The 21424-nt window shown below is 60.3% G+C and overlaps 1 protein-coding gene across 5 annotated transcripts in view; it reads right to left on the bottom strand.

Moving 5' to 3' along the window:
- Positions 1-446: 446 nt before the first annotated feature.
- The window catches only part of NECTIN2 (nectin cell adhesion molecule 2), a 39942-nt gene continuing 18964 nt past the window's right edge, over positions 447-21424 (bottom strand). For 2 of the 5 annotated variants that reach the window (XM_037882734.2, XM_037882738.2), the window contains exons 5-9: positions 19866-20014; positions 8758-8902; positions 6529-6592; positions 2853-2936; positions 447-2304 (exon numbers count right to left, since the gene is read on the bottom strand). In XM_037882734.2, the coding sequence (XP_037738662.1) occupies positions 2125-2304; positions 2853-2936; positions 6529-6592; positions 8758-8902; positions 19866-20014 (622 nt within the window). In that variant the 3' untranslated portion in view covers positions 447-2124. Of the gene's footprint in view, positions 2305-2852; positions 2937-6528; positions 6593-8757; positions 8903-16849; positions 18305-19865; positions 20015-21424 lie in introns of those variants that run through there. The other 3 variants (XM_037882736.2, XM_037882737.2, XM_037882735.2) reach the window with 3 other exon arrangements.

Here is a 21424-nt window from a genome sequence, read left to right as displayed (position 1 = left end):
AGTGCCCAGCCCCCCTATCCCCAGCGCGTGGCAGCGCCCAGCCCCCCCCCCGAAAATGTCAGTGCCCAGCCCCCCCCCCAGCACGTGGCAGCGCCCAGCCCCCCCCCGGTGCATGGCAGCGCCCAGCCCCCAGGATGTCAGTTTCTTGCCCTCCCCCAGAAAATGTCAGTGCCCCCCCCAGCGCGTGGCAGCGCCCAGCCCCCCCCCGGAAATGTCAGTGCCCCCCCAGCGCGTGGCAGCGCCCAGCCCCGGCACAGGATATTCCTGGCGAGTGCTCCAGGGGGATGCTGGGCCTGGGCCTGAGCCTCGCCCCCGCCCCCCCCAGCCGCCCCACCCCTCCCCTGCCATGGGTGGCAGTCTCAAGGCCCTCCCCACTGCCCTCCCCCACTCCCAAGGCAGCAGCTCTTGCAGCTGTTCCCATCCCCAGAGGGAGACATGCCACCAGCTCTGGTTTAGAAACATTTATTTTAAGAAACAGCAAATACAAAAAACAAATTCCCAACCCAGACCCAGTCGCTCAGTGGCGGGTCCGAAGGCACCAGGGCAGCAGCTAAACCCCAGACCCAGTCGCTCTGTAGTGGTTCCGAAGGCACCAGGGCAGCAGCTAAAGCCCCAGACCCAGTCGCTCAGTGGTGGGTCCGAAGGCACCAGGGCAGCAGCTAAAGCCCCAGACCCAATCGCTCAGTGGTGGGTCCGAAGGCACCAGGGCAGCAGCTAAAGCCCCAGACCCAGTCGCTCAGGAGCGGGTCCGAAAGCACCAGGGCAGCAGCTAAAGCCCCAGATCCAGACCCAGTCGCTCAGCGGCGGGTCCGAAGGCACCAGGGCAGCAGCTAAAGCCCCAGACCCAGTCGCTCCGTAGTGGTTCCGAAGGCACTAATCACCCTGTTCACTCAGGATGTCTGCAAAGGCACAAAGAGAAGTTGCTAACCCCCCACCTTTAATTTGACACCCGTGGGGAGGGAGAAAGAAGCAGCAGCAGCGGTGGATTTATTTAGAGACCAATCAAGTTAGTAACACAAAAAAACCCTTCACATTCTCAGATACCCCATGGAAGGTGGTTGTACAGCGGGGACCAGGGCAGGGCCCAGAAGCAGGAGGGAGGAGGGATTGATGGCAGGGCCCCTGACCCAGCTGGGCTGGGGAGTCGCTGAGGCAGAGATCCTGTCTGAGCCGATGATGAAATGCAAGTAGAGAATCCAGGCTGGGGTTGCACCCTCCTCACACTTGCTCCTTGCAATAGGGCAGCTCCTTGCAGCAGTGAATGGGCTCACCCACCGACGTGTGGACAAGGAACCAGCCCCACAGCGACAAAGGGAGCACTCCCTATTCCCCCAGCCTCTCACCCATCCCCACTCACACAACCCCACCCGCTAGCGACAGCAGCAGGGAGCTGCTCCTACAGTAACTAAAGTCACCCTCATGCCCGGCCAGGGGAAGATGCTGCCTCCCGCCCTGTCATGACTCCGACAGAAGGCAAGGAGAGACTGTTCCCCTGGCATGGAGAGGGGGAGGATGAGTTCTGACCTTTGGCAAATCCAGACTTCTAGCATTGAGGCCTCCAGGCCCCAACACCCTGCTCCCCCCCCTCAAGCCAGACCCCCCCAGACCTGCTGAGGGCTGCAGCCTCACTGACCCCACTGGGAGCAGACAGGACAGGAGCCCAGTTGGGGTTGTGAGCCAGGCACCAGTGGGCAGAGCCAGGTGTCTGCCTAGAAAGTCAAGGGGGGCCCCCTGTGTCCGTCTGGGTGGGGGTAATCTCAGACATACAGGGCTCAGGGAGCAGTGGGGGTGGGGCAAGGAGCTGTACACCTGTCCGGAGAGTCATGTATCTGTCCGAGACTGGGGATCCCAGGGAGCTGTGGGGGTGGGGAAGGGAGCCATGTGTCTGTCTGAGCTGGGGGATCCCAGGGAGTGGTGGGGGTGGGGACTAATAGATTTCAAGGCCAGAAGGGCCCATTGGGATCATCTAGCCTGATGTCCCATATAACAGGCCAGAGAACTTCCCCAAAACCCCAGGGAGCACCTCGGTTGGGGTCTCATGTACAGGGCCGGGGGAGCTGCAGGGAGTGGGGAAGGGAGCTGTCTGTCTATCCAGGGAGACACGAGTCCATCTGTGCCAAGCTGTCAGACGTACAAGGCCCGGGACATAATGAAGCCCTGCTCGGGGACACCCTCCCCTGAGGCGAAGGACAGGGCATCATAGATTGGGTTGATCTGGTCCAGGTATTCGTCCTCCAGGCTGGGCCCCATCGTTGCTGGCTCCTTGTCCTCCAACGTAGGCAGCTCGTGGTACCGTGGTAGGTCCTGCAAGGAGATGGATGGACAGATGGGGTGGGCAGCAAGGTCACCGACCCCTAGGGGATCCTCTGTGCTCACAGAAAGACAGATGGACTAGGGGTTTAGAGCAGTGAGGGCTGGGAGCCAGGACTCCTGGGTTCTGTGCCTAGCTGTGGGACAGGAGTGGGGTGTAGTGGGTTAAAGTAGAGGGCCTGGGAGCTAGGACTCTGGGATTCTATCCCTGACTCTTGGAGGAGAGTGGAGTCTTGTGGTTAGAGCAGCGGTGGGGGGTGTCTAGGAATCAGGACTCCTGAGTTCTATCCCCAGCGCTGGGAGGGAGTGGGCTCTGGTGGGTTAGAGCAGTGGGGGCTGGGAGCCAGGACTCCTGGGTTATGTCCTCAGCTCTCAAAGGGGAGAGGGGTGTTTTGGGTAGACCTGGGGCAGAGGTTCCCAGAGGAGTTTCTGATCCGTCCTGGATGTTCTTATCAGGGATAATCCTAGTTGAGAGGATTGGGCAGATCCCCCTGCCCAAGACCCTGCCCCCTCGCATCCCCTCCCTCCCCCCCAGTAATTACCGGCTCTGTGGGATCCACTGCAATGCTGGGCTCGAAGTAGGCAGCTTTCAGTGGGATATTCTCAACCTCAGGGGGATTAGAGACCTGGAACGAACCAGACACATGAGAGGGAAGAGGATCTTTGCAAGCAGGCTGGCTAACCTAGTGAGGAGGGGTTTAAACTAGGTTCACCGGGGGAAGGAGACCAAAGCCCTGAGGTAAGTGGGGAAGTGGGATACCGGGAGGAAGCACGAGCAGGAGCGCGTGAGAGGGGAGGGCTCCTGCCTCATACTGAGAAAGAGGGACGATCAGCGAGTTATCTCAAGTGCCTTTACACAAATGCAAGAAGCCTGGGAAACAAGCAGGGAGAACTGGAAGTCCTGGCACAGTCAAGGAATTATGATGTGATTGGAATAACAGGGACTTGGTGGGATAACTCACATGACTGGAGTACTGTCATGGATGGATATAAACTGTTCAGGAAGGACAGGCAGGGCAGAAAAGGTGGGGGAGTTGCACTGTATGTAAGGAAGCAGTATAACTGCTCAGAGCTCAAGTATGAAACTGCAGAAAAACCTGAGTGTCTCTGGATTAAGTTTAGAAGTGTGAGCAACAAGGGTGACGTCGTGGTGGGAGTCTGCTATAGACCACCGGACCAGGGGGATGAGGTGGACGAGGCTTTCTTCTGGCAACTCACGGAAGTTACTAGATCACAGGCCCTGGTTCTCATGGGAGACTTCACCCTGATATCTGCTGGGAGAGCAGTACAGTGGTGCACAGGCAATCCAGGAAGTTTTTTGAAAGTGCAGGGGACAATTTCCTGGTGCAAGTGCCGGAGGAACCAACTAGGGGCAGAGCTCTTCTTGACCTGCTGCTCACAAACCGGGAAGAATTTGTAGGGGAAACTAAAGTGGCTGGGAACCTGGGAAGCAGTGACCATGAGAGGGTCGAGTTCAGGATCCTGACAAAATGAAGAAAGGAGAGCAGCAGAATACGGACCCTGGACTTCAGAAAAGCAGACTTTGACTCCCTCCGGGAACTGATGGGCAGGATCCCCTGGGAGAATAACAGGAGGGGGAAAGGAGTCCAGGAGAGCTGGCTGTATTTTAAAGAATCCTTACTGAGGTTACAGGAACAAACCATCCCGATGTGTAGAAAGAATAGTAAATATGACAGGTGACCAGCTTGGCTTAACAGTGAAATGGCCCACCTTGATTATCATACACATCGTAAGGAGAGTGGTCACTTTAGATAAGCTATTACCAGCAGGAGAGTGGGTTTGTGTGGGGGGGGGCGGGGGGGGGGGTGAGAAAACCTGGATTTGTGCTGGAAATGGCCCAACTTGATTATCATACACATTGTAAGGAGAGTGATCACTTTAGATAAGCTATTAGCAGCAGGAGAGGGGGGTGGGAGGAGGTATTTTTTCATGCTTTGTGTGTATATAAAAAGATCTTCTACACTTTCCACAGTATGCATCCGATGAAGTGAGCTGTAGCTCACGAAAGCTTATGCTCAAATAAATTGGTTAGTCTCTAAGGTGCCACAAGTACTCCTTTTCTTTTTGCGAATGCAGACTAACACGGCTGTTACTCTGAAACCAGTGAAATCCTTGCTGATCTTAAACACAAAAAAGAAGCTTACAAGAAGTGGAAGATTGGACAAATGACCAGGGAAAAGTATAAAAAATATTGCTTGGGCTTGCAGGAGTGAAATCAGGAAGGCCAAATCACACCTGGAGTTGCAGCTAGCAAGAGATGTTAAGAGTAACCAGATGGGTTTCTTCAGGTATATTGGCAACAAGAAGAAAGTCAAGGAAAGTGTGGGCCTCTTACTGAATGAGGGAGACAACCTAGTGACAGAGGATGTGGAAAAAGCTAATGTACTCAGTGCTTTTTTTGCCTCTGTCTTCACGAACAAGGTCAGCTCCCAGACTACTGCACTGGGCAGCACAGCATGGGGAGGAGGTGACCAGCCCTCTATGGAGAAAGAAGTGGTTCGGGACTATTTAGAAAAGCTGGACGAGCACAAGTCCATGGGCCGGATGCACTGCATCCGAGAGTGCTAAAGGAGTTGGCGGATGTGATTGCAGAGCCATTGGCCATTATCTTTGAAAACTCATGGCAATCGGGGGAAGTCCCGGACGACTGGAAAAAGACTAATGTAGTGCCCATCTTTAAAAAAGGGAAGGAGGAGGATCCTGGGAACTACAGGCCAATCAGCCTCACCTCATTCCCTGGAAAAAACATGGAGCAGGTCCTCAAGGAATCAATTCTGAAGCACTTAGAGGAGTGGAAAGTGATCAGGAATAGTCAGCATGGATTCACCAAGGGCAAGTCATGCCTGACTAATCTAATTGCCTTCTATGACGAGATAACTGGCTCTGTGGATGAGGGGAAAGCAGTGGCACGGTTCCTTGACTTTAGCAAAGCTTTTGACACGGTCTCCCACAGTATTCTTGCCAGCAAGTTAAAGAAGTATGGGCTGGATGAATGGACTATGAAGTGGATAGAAAGCTGGCTAGATTGTCGGGCTCAACGGGTAATGATCAATGACTCCATGTCTAGTTGGCAGCCGGTATCAAGCAAAGTGCCCCAAGGGTCGGTCCTGGGGCCGGTTTTGTTCAATATCTTCATTAAAGATCTGGAGGATGGCATGCATAGCACCCTCAGCAAGTTTGCAGATGTCACTAAACTGGGAGGAGAGGTAGATACGCTGGAGGGTAGGGATAGGATACAGAGGGCCCTAGACAAATTAGAGGATTGGGTTGAAAGAAATCTGATGAGGTTCAACAAGGACAAGTGCAGAGTCCTGCACTTAGGACGGAAGAATCCCATGCACCGCTACAGACTAGGGACCGAATGGCTAGGCAGCAGTTCTGCAGAAAAGGACCTAGGGGTTACAGTGGACGAGAAGCTGGATATGAGTCAACAGTGTGCCCTTGTTGCCAAGAAGGCTAACAGCAATTTGGGCTGTATAAGTAAGAGCATTGCCAGCAGATCGAGGGGCATTATCATTCCCCTCTATTCAGCATTGGTGAGGCCTCATCTGGAGTACTGTGTCCAGTTTTGGGCCCCACACTACAAGAAGGATGTGGAAAAATTGGAAAGAGTCCAGCAGAGGGCAACAAAAATGATTAGGGGACTGGAACACATGACTTAGGAAGAGAGGCTGAGGGAACTGGGGATGTTTAGTCTACGGAAGAGAAGAAGGAGGGGGGATTTGATAGCTGTTTTCAACTACCTGAAAGAGGGTTCCAAAGAGGATGGATCTAGACTGTTCTCAGTGGTAGCAGATGACAGAACAAGGAGTAATGGTCTCAAGTTGCAGTGGGGGAGGTCTAGGTTGGATATTAGGAAAAACTTTTTCACTAGGAGGGTGGTGAAACGCTGGAATGCGTTACCTAGGGAGGTGGTGGAATCTCCTTCCTTAGATATTTTTAAGGTCAGGCTTGACAAAGCCCTGGCTGGGATGATTTAGTTGGGGATTGGTCCTGCTTTGAGCAGGGGGTTGGCCTAGATGACCTCCTGAGGTCCCTTCCAACCCTGATATTCTATGATTCTATGACCCCGGCCAGAGCCAGCAATGTGCTGAGCTGCTCATCTGAGCCAGGGAGAGAACCCAGAGTCCTGGCTCCTTGCTCCCCGCTAGATACATCCCCCCTGCCCCCTGGAGGTAGCAGAGATGTGGCACCTACCAGCTCAGGGTCCTCAATCTTCTTCTGGGGAGGGGGTGGCTTGTATGCTGGGGGCCCATCCAGGCTAGGGGGCAGGGGAGTTGGATGCAGAGAGGTTATTGTGGGTGGGGGCAAGGAGGAGAAATCATGTCCCTGACCCCCTACCCAAATCGTCTTCCAGACCCTCATCACCCTTCCCACACACTGACCTCCTCCCCTTCCTCACTTCCACCTCCTCCACCCCTCAGAAGCCCCAAACCCCCTCCATACCTCTGACCCCCAGATTCCATCCCCCAAGCTCTGATTCTTGGATGCTCTCCGAGCCCCCTCCCCTGATCTTCCTGCCCAAACGCCGACCCTTGCACACCCAGACACCGCTCTGTTCCCCGAACCCTGACCCCTGTGCTCCCAGACACCGCCCTGTTCCCTGACCCCCCAAACCCTGACCCCTGCACTCCAGGTACTGCCCTGTTCCCTGACCCCTGCACACCCAAACACTGTCCTATTCCATGAATGCCAGCCCCTCTACCCCCAGACACTGCCCTGTTCCCCAAACCCCTACCCCTGGACCCCCAGGAACCACCGTTTCCGAAAACCTGACCCCTGTACGCCCGGACACCGCCCTGTTCTCCAAACCTGACCCCTGAACTCCCAGACTCTGCCCTGTTCCCCCCCAGACACTGCCGTGTTCCCCGAATGCTGACCCTTGCGCATCCAGACACCGCCCTGTTCCCTGAACCCCAACCCCTGCACCCCAGACCCTGCCCTGTTCCCCGAACACTGACCCATGGGTCCCCACATTGCCCTGTTCCCCAAACCCTGCAACCCCAGACACTGCCCTATTCCCCAAACCCTGTGCCCCCAGACACTACTCTGTTCCCCGAACCCCCACATCCCGACGCCTACGACCCATACAGTGCCCTGTTCCACAAACCCCAACCCCTGTGCCCCCTGGTACTGCCCTGTTCCCTGAACCTTGACCCCTGCGCCCCAGACACCACCGTCTTCCCCAAATCCTGCACCCCCATGCACCGCCCTGTTTCCCTGTTCCCCAAACCCTGAGCCCCTAGGCACGGCCCTGTTCCCCAAACCCCGATCTCTGCGCCCCCAGCTCCACCCTTTTTCCCAAACCCCGACCCCTGTGCCCCCAGACACCGCCCTGTTCCCCGAACCTCAACCCCTGTGCCCACAGAAACCACCATTTTTCCCGACCTCTGCGCCCCCAGGCACTGCCCTGTTCCACGAACCCTGACCCCTCCGCCCCCAGACACTGCCCTGTTCCCCAAACCATGACCCCTCCACCCCCAGGCTCCACCCTGTTCCACGAACCCCGACCCCTGCACCCCCAGGCTCCACCCTGTTCCCCGAACCCCAACCCCTGAACTCCCAGACACTGCCCTGTTCCACGAACCCCGATCCCTGCGCCCCCAGACACTGCCCTGTTTCCTGAACCCTGTGCCCGCAGACACTGCCCTGTTCCCCAAACCATGACCCCTCCACCCCCAGGCTCCACCCTGTTCCCCGAATCCCAACCCCTGAACTCCCAGACACTGCCCTGTTCCACGAACCCCGACCCCTGCACCCCCAGACACCGCCCTGTTTCCCAACCCTTGTGCCCCCAGACACTGCCCTGTTCCTTGAACCCTGACCCGTGCGCCCCCAGGCACCGCACTGTTCCCCGATCTCTGCGCCCCTGGGCACCGCGCTTTTCTCCAAACCCCGACCCCTGCACCCCCAGGCACCGCACTGTTCCCCGATCCCTGCGCCCTTGGGCACCGCGCTTTTCTCCAAACCCCGACCCCTGCACCCCCAGGCACCGGACTGTTCCCCGATCTCTGCGCCCCTGGGCACCACGCTTTTCTCCAAAGGCCAACCCCTGCACCCCCAGGCACCGCCCTGTTCCCCGATCCCTGCGCCCCTGGGCACCGCGCTTTTCTCCAAACCCCGACCCCTGCACCCCCAGGCACCGCCCTGTTCCCCAATCTCTGCGCCCCTGGGCACCGCGCTTTTCTCCAAACCCCGACCCCTGCACCCCCAGGCACCGCACTGTTCCCCGATCCCTGCGCCCCTGGGCACCGCGCTTTTCTCCAAACCCCGACCCCTGCACCCCCAGGCACCACACTGTTCCCCGATCCCTGCGCCCCTGGGCACCGCACTTTTCTCCAAACCCCGACCCCTGCACCCCCAGGCACCGCACTGTTCCCCGATCCCTGCGCCCCTGGGCACCACGCTATTCTCTGAGTCGCTCACTCGTCGTTGTCCTGCTCTGTGCGATTCTTCTGCTGCTGGCGGAAAATCAGGACCCCAGTGGCCACCACGGCCACGGCCACGATGGCAGCAATGATGCCACCGATGATGCCCCCTGTGCTGCCCGCGCCATCCATGTTGGGCTGGGCTAGGAAAGAGAGGAAGAGGGGGCGTGAATGGATGAGGGGCAGTGCCACAGGGGAAGGGCTGTCACTCCCCTGGCCTCTGTGTGGCCCCCCAGGACGTCCCGTGGGCACAGAGGAACCTTTCTCAGGATCTTGCATCCCCTCCATAGCTCCAGCATCACAGACCTGCCCCCGCCCCAACCTCACCCACCCTCCAGTCCCCCTATCCCTCCACTGAAATCTAACCTTTACCCCTCACTCTAATCCATCCCTCAGGCCAGCCCCTGTCCCTCCCCCAGCCCTAACCCCTGACCCATTCCCCTTTTGCCCTATTGGGATTGGGCCAGGCACCCCCCAGACCCCTTGGGGTCCCAGCTGCTCACTCTGGCCCAGCCCTCAGGAGCCCACCAGGTGGCGCTGCCAGGCTGAGCTATCCAGGGGGCAGCAAGTTTGTGAGCTCAGCACCAGGTCCTGGACCAGCTGGGACCCCACCAAAGGAGCTGACCCCAGCCAGCCGGGCTCTGCTCCCCACCCTCCCTCCACCCCCACGCTACACTGAGTGTGGCTGCGGGGGGAGGGGGAGGGTTCATTGCATGAGAGTGAGCAGGCTGGGAAACAGGGTTCTACCCATGGCTCTGGGGAGCGGGGCGTGGGGGGGTGCAGAACTCCTGGGTCCCATTACCAGCTCTGAGAAGGGAGTGGGGTCTAGTGGGTTAGAGCAGGGGGAGGGGGGCTGGGAGCACTGTTCCCTCTAAGCTCTGTGCATGTGCGCGCGCCCACAGATCCTGAACCCCATGCACATGGCGAAACACTGCACACACAAAAATTTGCACAGAAGACATTTTTTGCCCTCACTGCCTGTCAAAAATTAGAGGGAACATTGGCTGGGAGCCACGACTCCTGGGTTCTGTTCCTGAGCACAAGGCTTGAGGGGGTGCAGAAAAGCTCCCACCTCCCGGTTCTCGAGATGGAGCATTGGTCCTGCCCTATAGATGTGAGCGTCACCTCCCACCTTCCCAGAAAGCCACACTGTACTTGCAGGTGTGTGAGGAGCTCGCTCTCCCTTCTCTGCCAGCCAGTGCATCCAGCCTGCAAACTCCCCCTTCTCCCTGCTCTCCGGGGAGAACCCAGAATTACACACAGCCCCATGCATTATGCACAAGCAACTGGGAATACTGCCAGACCATTTTATTTTAGCTTGGGGGTGGGGGCTGGGGGCTTTCAAGTTGCCGTGTTGCAGAAACCGCCATGGAGCCAGAGATCTCAGCACCAGCAGGGACAGGCTGGTCTGGGCCTGGCCTCTCCCCATCCAGCAACCTGGCGTCAGGCTCCCTTAGCGAGACATATCCCTGGCTGCCCCGGAAACCCTGCAGTTATGGGGGGTCCCTGGCCATGGGGAAAGCCCCTCCTAATTCTCATCAGGTGAGAGCTGGCCCATGGCCCAAAGCAGAGGGTTTAACATGCACTTGTAACTGTAACTCTGCCGGTTTGCGTCAGTGGAGTCTCCTCCTATGCCGGGGAGGGGAGGTAGAGCGTAAGCAATAGGGCTGGGTCTCAGGGCTCCTGGGTGCTGTTCCCAGCTGTCGCTCCCCGGCTAACCTTGGGCCAGTCCCCGCCTCTCTCTGGAGCCAGTTCTCAGCTGGGAAACGGGGATAAGAGCTCGAGCTCTGGCTGTCTTCCCTACTTAGACCGGGAGCAATTCAGTCCCCAGCCTGACGGAGCCCCCGTCTCAGCTGGGGTCTGTGCAGTGCCTGGCACCACGTGAGGCCCCCACACTTGAGCCTCTCGAGCCTCCCGCAACACACGTCAGTAAGAACAACACTCTCCACATGTTACAGACAGGTTTCAGAGTAGCAGCTGCGTTAGTCTGTATCCGCAAAAAGAAAAGGAGGACTTGTGGCACCTTAGAGACTAAAATTTATTTGAGCATAAGCTTTTGTGAGCTACAGCTCACTTCATCGGATGCACGCAAAGCTTATGCTCAAATAAATTTGTTAGTCTCTAAGGTGCCACAAGTCCTCCTTTTCATGTTACAGATAGTGGCCGAGATTTCCAAAAGTGCCTTGTAATTTTGGGCACCCACCTCAACACTCCTGAAACAGGAGCCTTGTTTGTCACAGGGCAGATGCTCAGCACGGAGCACCTCTCCCTCCCAGAGCCAGGACAGAACCCAGGGGGTCCTGGCTCGCAGCCCCCTCCTCGGCTCTAACCACCAGCCCCCACTGCTGAGGGTACAGCCAGGTCTCCGCTGAGACACTGGGGGGAAGGCAGCAGTGCAGCCTTTGGGGCCTGTGCTGGGATGGCAGCAGGTGACTCATGGGATCCGAAACCCATCGGCTCTCGCAGGGGGAGGGGCTGTCTCAGGGTTCCCCCTCCCCCGCCACTGGTGCGGGGGGAAATCAGAGCCAAGTTTCACTGTGTGCAGGAGATGAAATACCAAAGCAATGAAACACTCACACAGGCCCCCCCCCATCACCTCCTCCCATCTCCAGGGCTGGGAATGCAGCAGTCCCCTTATCTTATCAGGCTGCCTGGCCCGTGGGAACAAAGTCCGACTCCTCCACTGCGCATGCAGCCAGCCCCCGAGCCTGCAGTCCCCGCATAGCTCCCATCCCCCCACGGCCCCCCTTCTCGCACCACCCCCGTCCTGCCTGCAGACAAGCACTGGCTCTTCCCCCCAAGCATCAGTGTGTGTCCCCCCCATGGGCTCCAGTTTCACCTTCAGCCTTGGGGTGTGCCCAGCTCTCATCCGCTCTCACCTCCTGCCCCCCCAGGTGCCATGGGCCTGGGACCCCACAGCCCAGACCCTTGGCCTCCCCAGCTCCTTCCCAGGCTGTGGGGCCCTGAGACTCCCCAGCTGTGAACCCCCCCCCCCATCCTTCCACTCCCCATCTCCCTCCTTGGCTCTGTGCCTCTGAGACTCCCCCAGCTGTGAACCCCTAGTCCTCCAGCTCCCCAGCTCCCCCCAGGTTCTGGGGCCCTGAGACACCCAGCTGTGAACTCCAGCAGACACCCCCCAACTGTGAACCCCTGGTCCCCCAGCTCCCCCCTGGGCTCTGGGGCCCCAAGACCCCCCAGCTGTGAACCCCCCTTCCTATCTCCCAGGCTCGGGGGCCCAGAGACACCTCCCAGCTGCGACCCCCCAGCTGTGAACCCCCAGCCCCCTCCTGGGCTGTGGGGCCCTAAGACTCCCCCAACTGAGACCCCCAACTTTGAGAACCTGAGTCCCACAGTTCGCAGGCCCTGAGACTGGGGGCTCAGGTGACACTTCCCTGAGGGGCACATTACCAGAGGCCACAGGCGCTGGGCTGGGAGGGTGATAGGATGCCAGGCTAGTGACCCCCTCCCAAAGGGAAGGCAGGATGGTCCAATGGTTAGGCCCTTGCCTAGGACTCAGGAGCCCTGAGTTCCATCCCCTGCTCTCCCCAGCTTTCATGTGCCTAGGAGGGCATGTCCCATAGGGTGGGCCCATGGGGCAAAGCCCCTGCAGTGGCGAGTCTCCGAGCTGGAGGCTTGCGCTCTGTATGGTGACAGCCCCTGCAGGGGGGCGCAGTATAGCAAAGTGCATTGAGATCCCCGGCTGACACCACAGGTGAAAAACCCTCCCACCGTCCCCTCTCTTGGCAGGAAACAGCCCGGGTGCGAGGGGGGGAAATGGTGTTTCCCCTAGAAATGTTTGGATGAAACTGAAATAGGATGCAGGGCTTTGGCTTGGTGTTTCTCCCTTTGCATAAACAGAAAAACAACCCTGTTCCGTGTGACTCAGCATTCACAGACACTGGGGAAGAGCCTCAAAGCGCGACAGGAACTCGCTCCTGGTCAGCCCCCCCGCGGTTTGCTAGAGGTGGATCCCAAAGGGTCCACACATTATTGAACCATCTGCTGATCCTTCAGCAATTGCTACAGGCGGCTGCAGAATCCAACAGCTCCCTGCTAACTCCACAGCCCCTCGGAGAGATGGGCCGAAGCGGGGGGAAGTCCCATAACCCCCCAGCTCCCGGAGTCACAGGCTGATGGGATGGGAGGGGCTCGGCTTGTGCATTTTACAAAAGGGAAGTTCTAGCCTGCGGCTTTTTGGGAGAAAAGTTACACGACATGGAGTGTGACCCCTACAGGCTCAGACAGACGCTAGAGAGAGGTCACAGAGCAGGAGCCCCCCGCGCCAGGCGCTGCACAAACACAGACGGGCTACACGTGTCTCTAACCTCCAGGCATCCTCCCAGCAACCCCTTGCCATCGAGCCCTGGGAAAATCCCTGCTTCTCCCTGCAGCCCCACTTCCCTGCCAGGAATAAACACGGGCTATTTATACACCACACAGCCACTTAGAACTATGCCCGCAGCTCAGGCGAGCTGCAGAGAGGAAGTCACAGGACTTCCAGGAACGGGCAGAGACGGGGGTGGGAGAGTTTGGGGGATGGCGTCACGCACCGGTGCTTGAGGACTTGCCCTTTCACTTCTGCCTTCACCCCAAGGGATTCCCCTTGCGCTGCAGAGAGCCGCAGGAATGGAGCTGAGCACAGTCCCGGCATCCGACTGGCATCCCCTCCGCCGTACAGCAACCGCTGCCTACCATGAACCCCCAACTCCAGAGACCCCCTGCCTCCCATGCACCCCCAACCCCACAGAGACCCTCTGCCTACCACGCACCCCACCAACCCCACAGAGACCCCCTGCCTACCACGCACCCCACCAACCCCACAGAGACCCCCTGCCTACCACGCACCCCACCAACCCCACAGAGACCCCCTGCCTACCACGCACCCCACCAACCCCACAGAGACTCCCTGCCTACCACGCACCCCACCAACCCCACAGAGACTCCCTGCCTACCACGCACCCCACCAACCCCACAGAGACCCTCTGCCTAGCATGCACCCCACTAACCCAAGACTCCCTGCCTAACATGCACCCCACCAGCCCCACAGAGACCCCCTGCCTAGCATGCACCTCACCAACCCCAGAGAGACCCTCTGCCTAGCAAGCATCCCTCCTGTTGGCATGACCTCATCCCTCACATAAGTCCCCTACCTGGCATACACCCCATCCCTGCACCCTGCCTGGCATGCCCTCACCCAGCCTGCACCCACCCCCCAGGGTGTGACCAGCCCATCCCCCCAAACCTAGAGCCCAGCCCAGGGCTGGGAGAGAGGCAGATGCTATTTTTAACTCAGGCAGCTTCATCCTCAGCTCAGCGGCTGCAAAGGAAGCCAGGGCCAGTCCCCTGCGGGGAGGATGGGGGGGCATGGGGGAGCTGCGCCTGTGTAAAAGGGGAATAGCCCCAGTACTGCTGCTTCAGCTCCCAGCCCTTGGCAACGTCAAAACCCATGTGGAACAGGCTCCGGGGGGCGGACGACAACACGCGAGGGGTCACCGTGTATCCAGCCCCCCAGCACAGGGGTCTCCCATGAGGCAGATCCTGCAGTGTCTGGGGTGCCCGGGGGGGCAATGGCATCATCTCCCCCAGCACCAACATCCCTGCTGCCTGCCCTGCGCCAGCCCTGGCTCCAGCTGTGGAGAGCTCTGGCTGCTCCGCAGTGGTCCCTAAACAGCCCAGGGGAGGGCACATGCATATGTGGGGGGGCTCACCCAGGTGTCCTTGGCCAGAGCAGGCCCCCCACCCCCGTGCTGTGCAGTTGGGAGGGATTCAGTTAATTGGTCTTTAGCAGCCTACAAAAGCTGCCCTCAGACCCCCACCCCATGCTGTACTTGGGGCTGCAGCAGGGCAAGAAACGGGTGCCCCAACCCCCTGCCGTGATTCAGCAAGACTGAGGCTCCTGCTGGGGATGGGGTCCCTGTCTGGGCACCCCCCAACCCCTCGCTTAGCCAAGGGGATGCTCAGCAAGATCATCAGGCAGCAGGTTCCCAACGGATGAGAGGAAGCGACTCCCCCCCAAGGCAAGTGAGGAACCCAGTGCTACCGGACATGGGGAGTCACCCAGGGAAAGAACACCAGCAACTGCTGGCAAGTCGTGCACCCCAGGGCGGGTATGACACCGATCTCTAAGAGGGTCAGGATGAGACCTGCCTGAGGGGTGGGGGGAGTGGCCAATCATCACCTTGCAGGGCGCTCTCACCTCCCCTCTGACACACAGCACCAGATGGGAGACAGGATGCTGGGCTAGATGGGCCCTCACCTGGCAACTGCTAGATGCCAAGCCTCAGCTAAAAGGCAGTGGATCCGACCCTGGGCTGGGGAGATGGCAGCCGGGCTGGGGGGTGGCTCCCAGGCCTTCCCAGAGCTACTGCCCAGTCCCAGCAAGCGTGGAACAGCTGCGAGCACTTCAAAGCTGGGAGCTGCCGGGTCAGGGCCAGGTCGGCCAAAAACCAACCGCAGGACTGCTGAACTGACACCACAAGCTCCCAAGGGGCATGGGGGCTGGAGGGGGGCTGCCCCAGGCCTGCAAAGCCATGCCAGAGCAGCATAGGGGAGACAAGTCCCACAACAGATCACAGAGCCCGGGTCTCCCCAGCGCCTCCAACCTGGGCAGGCGGCACTGGCAGAGAATTAGGGGGATCCCAGCAGTGGGGGAGGTGGGTGGCACAGGGGAAAGGGGGGGAATTCTGGGGAGAGGAGCAGCAGAGAATCAGGGAGGGACCCTCGCAGGGAGGAGTGGGGGGAGGAGCCCCAATACAGAACCCAGGAGAGCAAGTCAGTCTGGGGCCCCCTTACTGGTTTCCCAGCTCCCCCACCCCTGACATCTGGCCCCAGCTCCTCTCAACGTGGCCTGTGCACGAACCATACACCACATTTCACACCTGAGCAGATGCTGCTTGTGGTGACACGGGCCCGAAACCGCAGACACCTGCAGCGACACTCACAGGCCTCCCCAGTCCCCAGCCCGGGGCAATGGGCCCCCAGCCCTCCAGGCTGACCCTTCCCCCGTCAGATGGGCTCCCGCCCAGCCTGGAATCTAGGAAGGCGCAACGGGGCGCGAGACAAACGGCAGAACCTGCGGCGCCGACAGAGCCGGGCGACCCCCCGAGCCTGCCACCAACCTGGGCAGCTACCAATAAAATGGACGTTTTCCAACTCAAACCTGGACCCACCCCAGAGCAGGCTGGGTTTGGGGAGCAGGTCCAACTGATGCTTTCTGTCACCCCAGACACTGCATGTGAGCCGGCGGGTCTGATGTTCCCACGCACCCCCCCCGGGGGATTTTTAGTTTTCTGTTGATTAAAATGGAAATTTCTGTGACCACACAACGAAAAGCACCAGCCGTTTCGGTTGGAAAGTTTGGGTTTTTTCCTGCCCACAGAAGTCGTTTCTGCCCATCTCTAGATAGTTGGCGATTCACTGTCCCCGCACACACCCCCTTCTATACCCCTCCAGCGCAATGCCCCATAGACACCCCTCACCCTGCTAACAATGCACTTCCAGTGTGCCCCCGGCCGGCTCCCTCCCACGCACACCCTGCAGTAATACAGGAGGTGAGTGGGGGGAGGGCGTATGTGCCCCCAGCACACCCTCCTTAGCGCTGTGCATCCCCCCAGCATGCAATCCTTGGTGCTCCGCGCCCCCCCCCAGCATGCCCGCCTTGGTGCAGCATGCCCCCCCCAGGCACCATGCACCTTCTCCAGCACGTCCTCCTTAGCGCCGTGCACCCCCCCCCCAGCACACCCACCTCGGCATCATGTGCCCTACCCCCCCAGGACACCCACCTTGACACCACACGCCCCCCCGAGCACACCCACCTTGGCGCCACATGACCCGCCTTGGCACAGAACCCCCCCATCCCACCAGCACGCCCTCCTTGGCGCTATGGCCCCCCCCAGCATGCCCTCCTTGACCCCGTACACAGCTGCCCTCCCAAACACACCTGCCTTCATGCACATGCCCCTGCCCTCCCAATAATGCAGACTCTTCCTCCCGCCACCCGCGCAGCCCTTCATGCTGTGCCCTGACCCCCCCAGCAATACTCTTTTCAGCCCCTCCTTCCCCCCAGCAATGAGAAGAGACAGGGCTGGGCCTGGGGTCCAAGGAGACTTTATTACACATAAAATGGAGACAGACTGTTACGGTGCCATAGCAACCAACACACTATGAAAATAACCTCTCTAGGGAGCTCGGGGGCCCCAGGATATTTACACTGAGGGAGCTCGGGGGCCCCAGGATATTTACACTGAGGGGGCGGAGGAGCTGGCACCGTAAGACACAGCATGGGGGGGCGGGGGTGAGAACAGTGCGTGGGCCGGGGGGCGTAAACAGAGTGTCACACACAAACGCTAGGAGACAAGGGAGAAACACTGCTCCCTAGGGCAGAAGTATACTGGGCGCCCCGGGGCCATCCACCCCCAAAGCTGGGCAGGTCACAGACATAGGGTGCACCTCGGGGAAGCCCCCCAAAGTGAGATGGGGGTCACACAGACTCTCCCGCTCTCATTCCAGGTGGGGCAGAATCAGGCAAATCACATCTTGAATCGAGGGAGCTGCGTGGGCCATCTTTAAAGGGGATCTGTGTTCCCGCATTTTCAGCCAGGCTGGGGCACCCCAGCACAGCCCCAGTCCCGTCCTCCATCGTCCCCCCCCCCCCCCCCGACCTCCGACGCTGACGCCTGGCTCGGGAACTACTCTAGTGTACAAAAAAAAGAGGCATCAGCACGAACCTTCCTGTTGGGAGGGGGGGCTCATCTCCCCATCCTGCCCCCCTTCCCAGCACTTGCAGGTCCCCAGCCCCATGTGTTCGCCCAGAGCAGAGCATCCCCATCCCACCACATGGGTGTCAATGGAGCCTTTCCCCCAACACAAGGGTGCCTCTCCCCCACCTGGCCAGGCAGCCGAGACCTGCCTCCTGCCTGGGGCTGGCGGGATCACGAGTGAGGAGTCCAGCATCCTTGGCCCCCAGGAGTTTCCGCAGCCCCCTGAGTTAATCCGTCTCTGCTCCCCAGAGTCTCTCGTCCTCTCCCGCGAGGGCTTCACCCCCCATTGTCTCGGCTTCCCCGCAGGGCAGGGCAGGGCAGGGCAGAGCAGTCACACGTAGACAGCCGTCTTGGAGATGATGGACCCGTCGTGCTGCGACTCCATGTCGTCGTCCTCGTAGCCGCTCGGAGCGCTGTGCCCGGGGTGGGCGCTGAGCCGCAACATGGGCCCCACCTCGTCAAGCCGCTCCTCCTCCTCCTCCTCTTCCTCCTCGTGCCGCTGGCCGGGGTAGCCATAGGGGCCGGGCCGCTCCCCGGGGGCCCCCTCGCCTGGTGCGGCCTTGAGGGGCCGGTCCAGCTCCGAGTCGGGGCGGTAGGTGAAGTTGTGGGGTGCCCCATTGCCGTAGACGCGGGTGGTGGGGTCATAGGCACCCTTGACAGGGGGGCGGGCACGGCGCCGGCGGAGCAGGAAGAATACCAGAGCCCCCAGCAGGGCGAGGGCCAGGATGCCCCCGACGAGGCCCCCAGCCACGGCTCCGGCGCTGCTCTGCAGCCTCGTGGGGTGCTCTGGAGTAGAGAAAAGACGGGGCAGGGGGTCACTCTCCGAGCTTCGGGGGATGGAGCCGTGGGGGGAGGGACGGGGTCGTGGCGACCCCTTGGACATGTGACGCGCGCTTCCATGCAGAGCCGGGTCCTCCTGGGGCCGAGACGGGGTCTCCCCTCCCTTCCCCGCTCTGCCCAGTGCCCCCAAAACTCACACCCCGCCTGGGCCCACAATGCACCTGGGCCCCTACACGCCCATTCCAACAAGGCACCCAGCTGTTGGCACATGCCTCACCCCCTGCCCTACCCCTCCAATGCACCTGGGCCCCGCATGCCCATCCCCCTCAACACATCTGGCTGTTGGCACATGCCCCACCCCCACCCCACCGGGCTGTTGGCACACACCAAGCCCCCTGCCGCACAATGCACCTGGCTGTGGACACATGCCTCACCCCATAATGCACCGGGCTAGTCGCACACACCAAGCCCCCTGTCCCCCTCTCCACAATGCACCCGGCAGTTGGCACACACCAAGCCGCCTGCCCCCCCATGCATCCGGCTAACGGCACATCGCCTGCCCCACAATGCACCTGGTTATTGGTATATGCCCCACACACTCCCCCACAACGCACCTGGTTTGCCCTGCCCTCCCACAATGCACTTGGGTATTAACTGACCCCCCCCCCCCCGACCCCCATATTAATGTTCACACATGCTGCAAGGCCTACAAAGCCTGGCTGCTGCAGGAGCCTCACACCTGTGTGCAGATCCTGAGAGGAGAGAATTATTGGCACAGGACAGTCACAGGCATCCCCATCCCCGCAATGCTGCCCAGTCACCACCAGAGCAGTAACAGCGGGAGTCCTGACGCCAGCCCAGCCCAGCCCCCTGCTTAACCCACTAGACCCCCCCTCCTACCCCTAAGAACCAGGGAGAGAACCCAGGAGTCCCGAGACCAGACCAGCCCCGACTGACTAGGAAAAGCTGAAGCTGCGGGAGATTACCCCAGCTCCCGGGCTGCAGGACCCCTGGGGAGGTGGGTGAGTGGGGGGAAGAGCCTGCAGCTTCCAGCAGGGGTGTGGGAGAGCCCACCACACCCCCAGAAAAGGCAATGAGATGTAACACATTCCCCGAGCAGCTTCCACCAGCTAGGCAGGGCCTCTGCCCCCGTCCCTCGCTCAGAGGGCACAGGCTCCAGCAGGATCCAGAGCAATGCCTTGGGGACAGGCGATGAAGCGGCCGGCAGGGGGGGAAGGGGTAGGCGCCAACAACATTTGCAGGGACCCCCTCTCGCCCCAGGAGAGGCCCCTTCGCCTCCCAGGGGATGACACAGACACCCCTCCCCCACTCCTGGGAACCCCACCCCCTGGAACTTCCAATATCCCTGCATGAGATCGCGCCACCTTCCCCTGGGAGCCCCCCCAGGACACAGACACCCCCAGCCCTGGATGAGCCTCCCACCCCCACCCTGCGCTCCTCCAGCCCTTTGAACAGACCCTGGACCCAGATCACACACCCGTCCCCCTGGTGGGGGAGGGGACACCCCCCATTCTCAGCCACCAGGAAAGGACTCCCACGCACTCACCTCGCACCAGGATGATCTGCTCGACCCGTGTCGTCCCCACGCTATTAGTGACCTGGCAGATGAAGGTCGTGTTCACCGCCACGTCCACCGACTGCACCAGCAGCCGGTCGCCCTGTACCTGCACCGTGGGGGGCAGCGGCCCGCTGGGGCTGGGGGAAGGGAGGGGGGAGGCTGGTTAGAGACCAGGGCAGGGGGACCTGACTCCCAGCATACCCACCCCACGCCCTTCTCAGACCTGGGGTTTGACCTGGCTCCCAGCCCCATCCCATGCTCTACATAAGAGACCCCACGTCCCTCCCAGAGCTGGGATAGAACCCAGGACTCCTGGCTCCCAGGCCCCGCCCAGCCATCTGACTCCTTCAGGTGCGCATTCAAAGCAGGAACAACCCCCAACACACTTGCTGCTGACGCACTCTGGGGAGTGGGGGGCAGAGGGAGACCCAGGCAGCGGTGGGCAGCCACTGGGACAACGGTTCCGAGCTCTGTGCCAGGGGCTGGGTGGGGCCCCCCAGGTAACCCCTCCGATGCTCAAAGTAAGCGTGGCTGCCACACTGCCCAAAGCACACTGACCCCCACCCCCCAGCCGCAGTCCTCGCCGGCACAGGGCTCTCCTTTCAGCCCGGCTGCCGAGTGACCAGCAGCTGGCTGCCCTGCTCCTAGCAGGGTCTGGGGGTGGGGGGGGTGCAGCTGTTCCTCCCGGGTGGGAAAGATGAACTGGTTCAGACCATCAGCCTCCCGGGCCTTGCAGAAGCGGGGACAGAATGAGACAGCCCCCTCCCAGCCAACCAAGTCTCCCACAGGGACAGGTCACCCTGAGGTGAGGGGCCCGCCTACAGAGAGTGCCCGGGGCCCCTTACTAGCCTGGCTCTGGGGAGTTTGGGGCCCTGCTACCCAGCAGAACAGGACCTGAGGCCCTTCACAACCTAGAAAAACAGGTTTGGGAGCTGGTTTATGTTTTCATTTCCTCCTCCCCATGGGAGCAGCACCATGAGCCAGGACCTGCCACCCCTCCTGTAAATGTAATCCCTTTGTCCCCTGGAACACCCCTTCTCCCATGATGGGCACAGAACCCAGGAGTCCTGGCTCCCAGCCCCGCAGCTCTAACCCTCTAGACCTCACTCCCCTCCCAGAGCCAAGGACCCTCTCTCCCTGCCATAACCCCAGGGCAGCCTGCACCCCAAACCCCTCATCCCCAGCCCCACCCCAGAGCCTGCACTCCCAGCCGGAGCCCCAGCCCTGAACCCTCATCCCTGGCTCAACCACAGAGCCCCCTCCCCACACTCCAAACCCCTCGGCCCCACTCCCAGCACATGAATTTTGTTTTGTGCATGTGCACATGGGTGGGAAAAATGAGAGGGAACACTGCCTCCCCGCGCCCCCTGCTCTAACCCACTAGGCCCCACTTGCCTCCCAGAGCCAGGGATACAACCCAGGAGTCCTGGCTCCCAGCCCACCAGCTCTAACCCACTAGATCCCAATCTAGGAGTCAGCCAGTGTGTTTCGGGGGTGGGGAGGGGGGTCTAACAGCAGCATCTCCTCCCCCATGGGCCTGTGCAGGG

The sequence above is a fragment of the Chelonia mydas genome, chromosome 24, assembly GCF_015237465.2.
Source record: "Chelonia mydas isolate rCheMyd1 chromosome 24, rCheMyd1.pri.v2, whole genome shotgun sequence".
Taxonomy (NCBI): Eukaryota; Metazoa; Chordata; order Testudines; family Cheloniidae; genus Chelonia; species Chelonia mydas.
The sequence above is the reverse complement of the archived record's forward strand: the minus strand, read 5'-3'. Positions and strand labels throughout refer to the sequence as shown.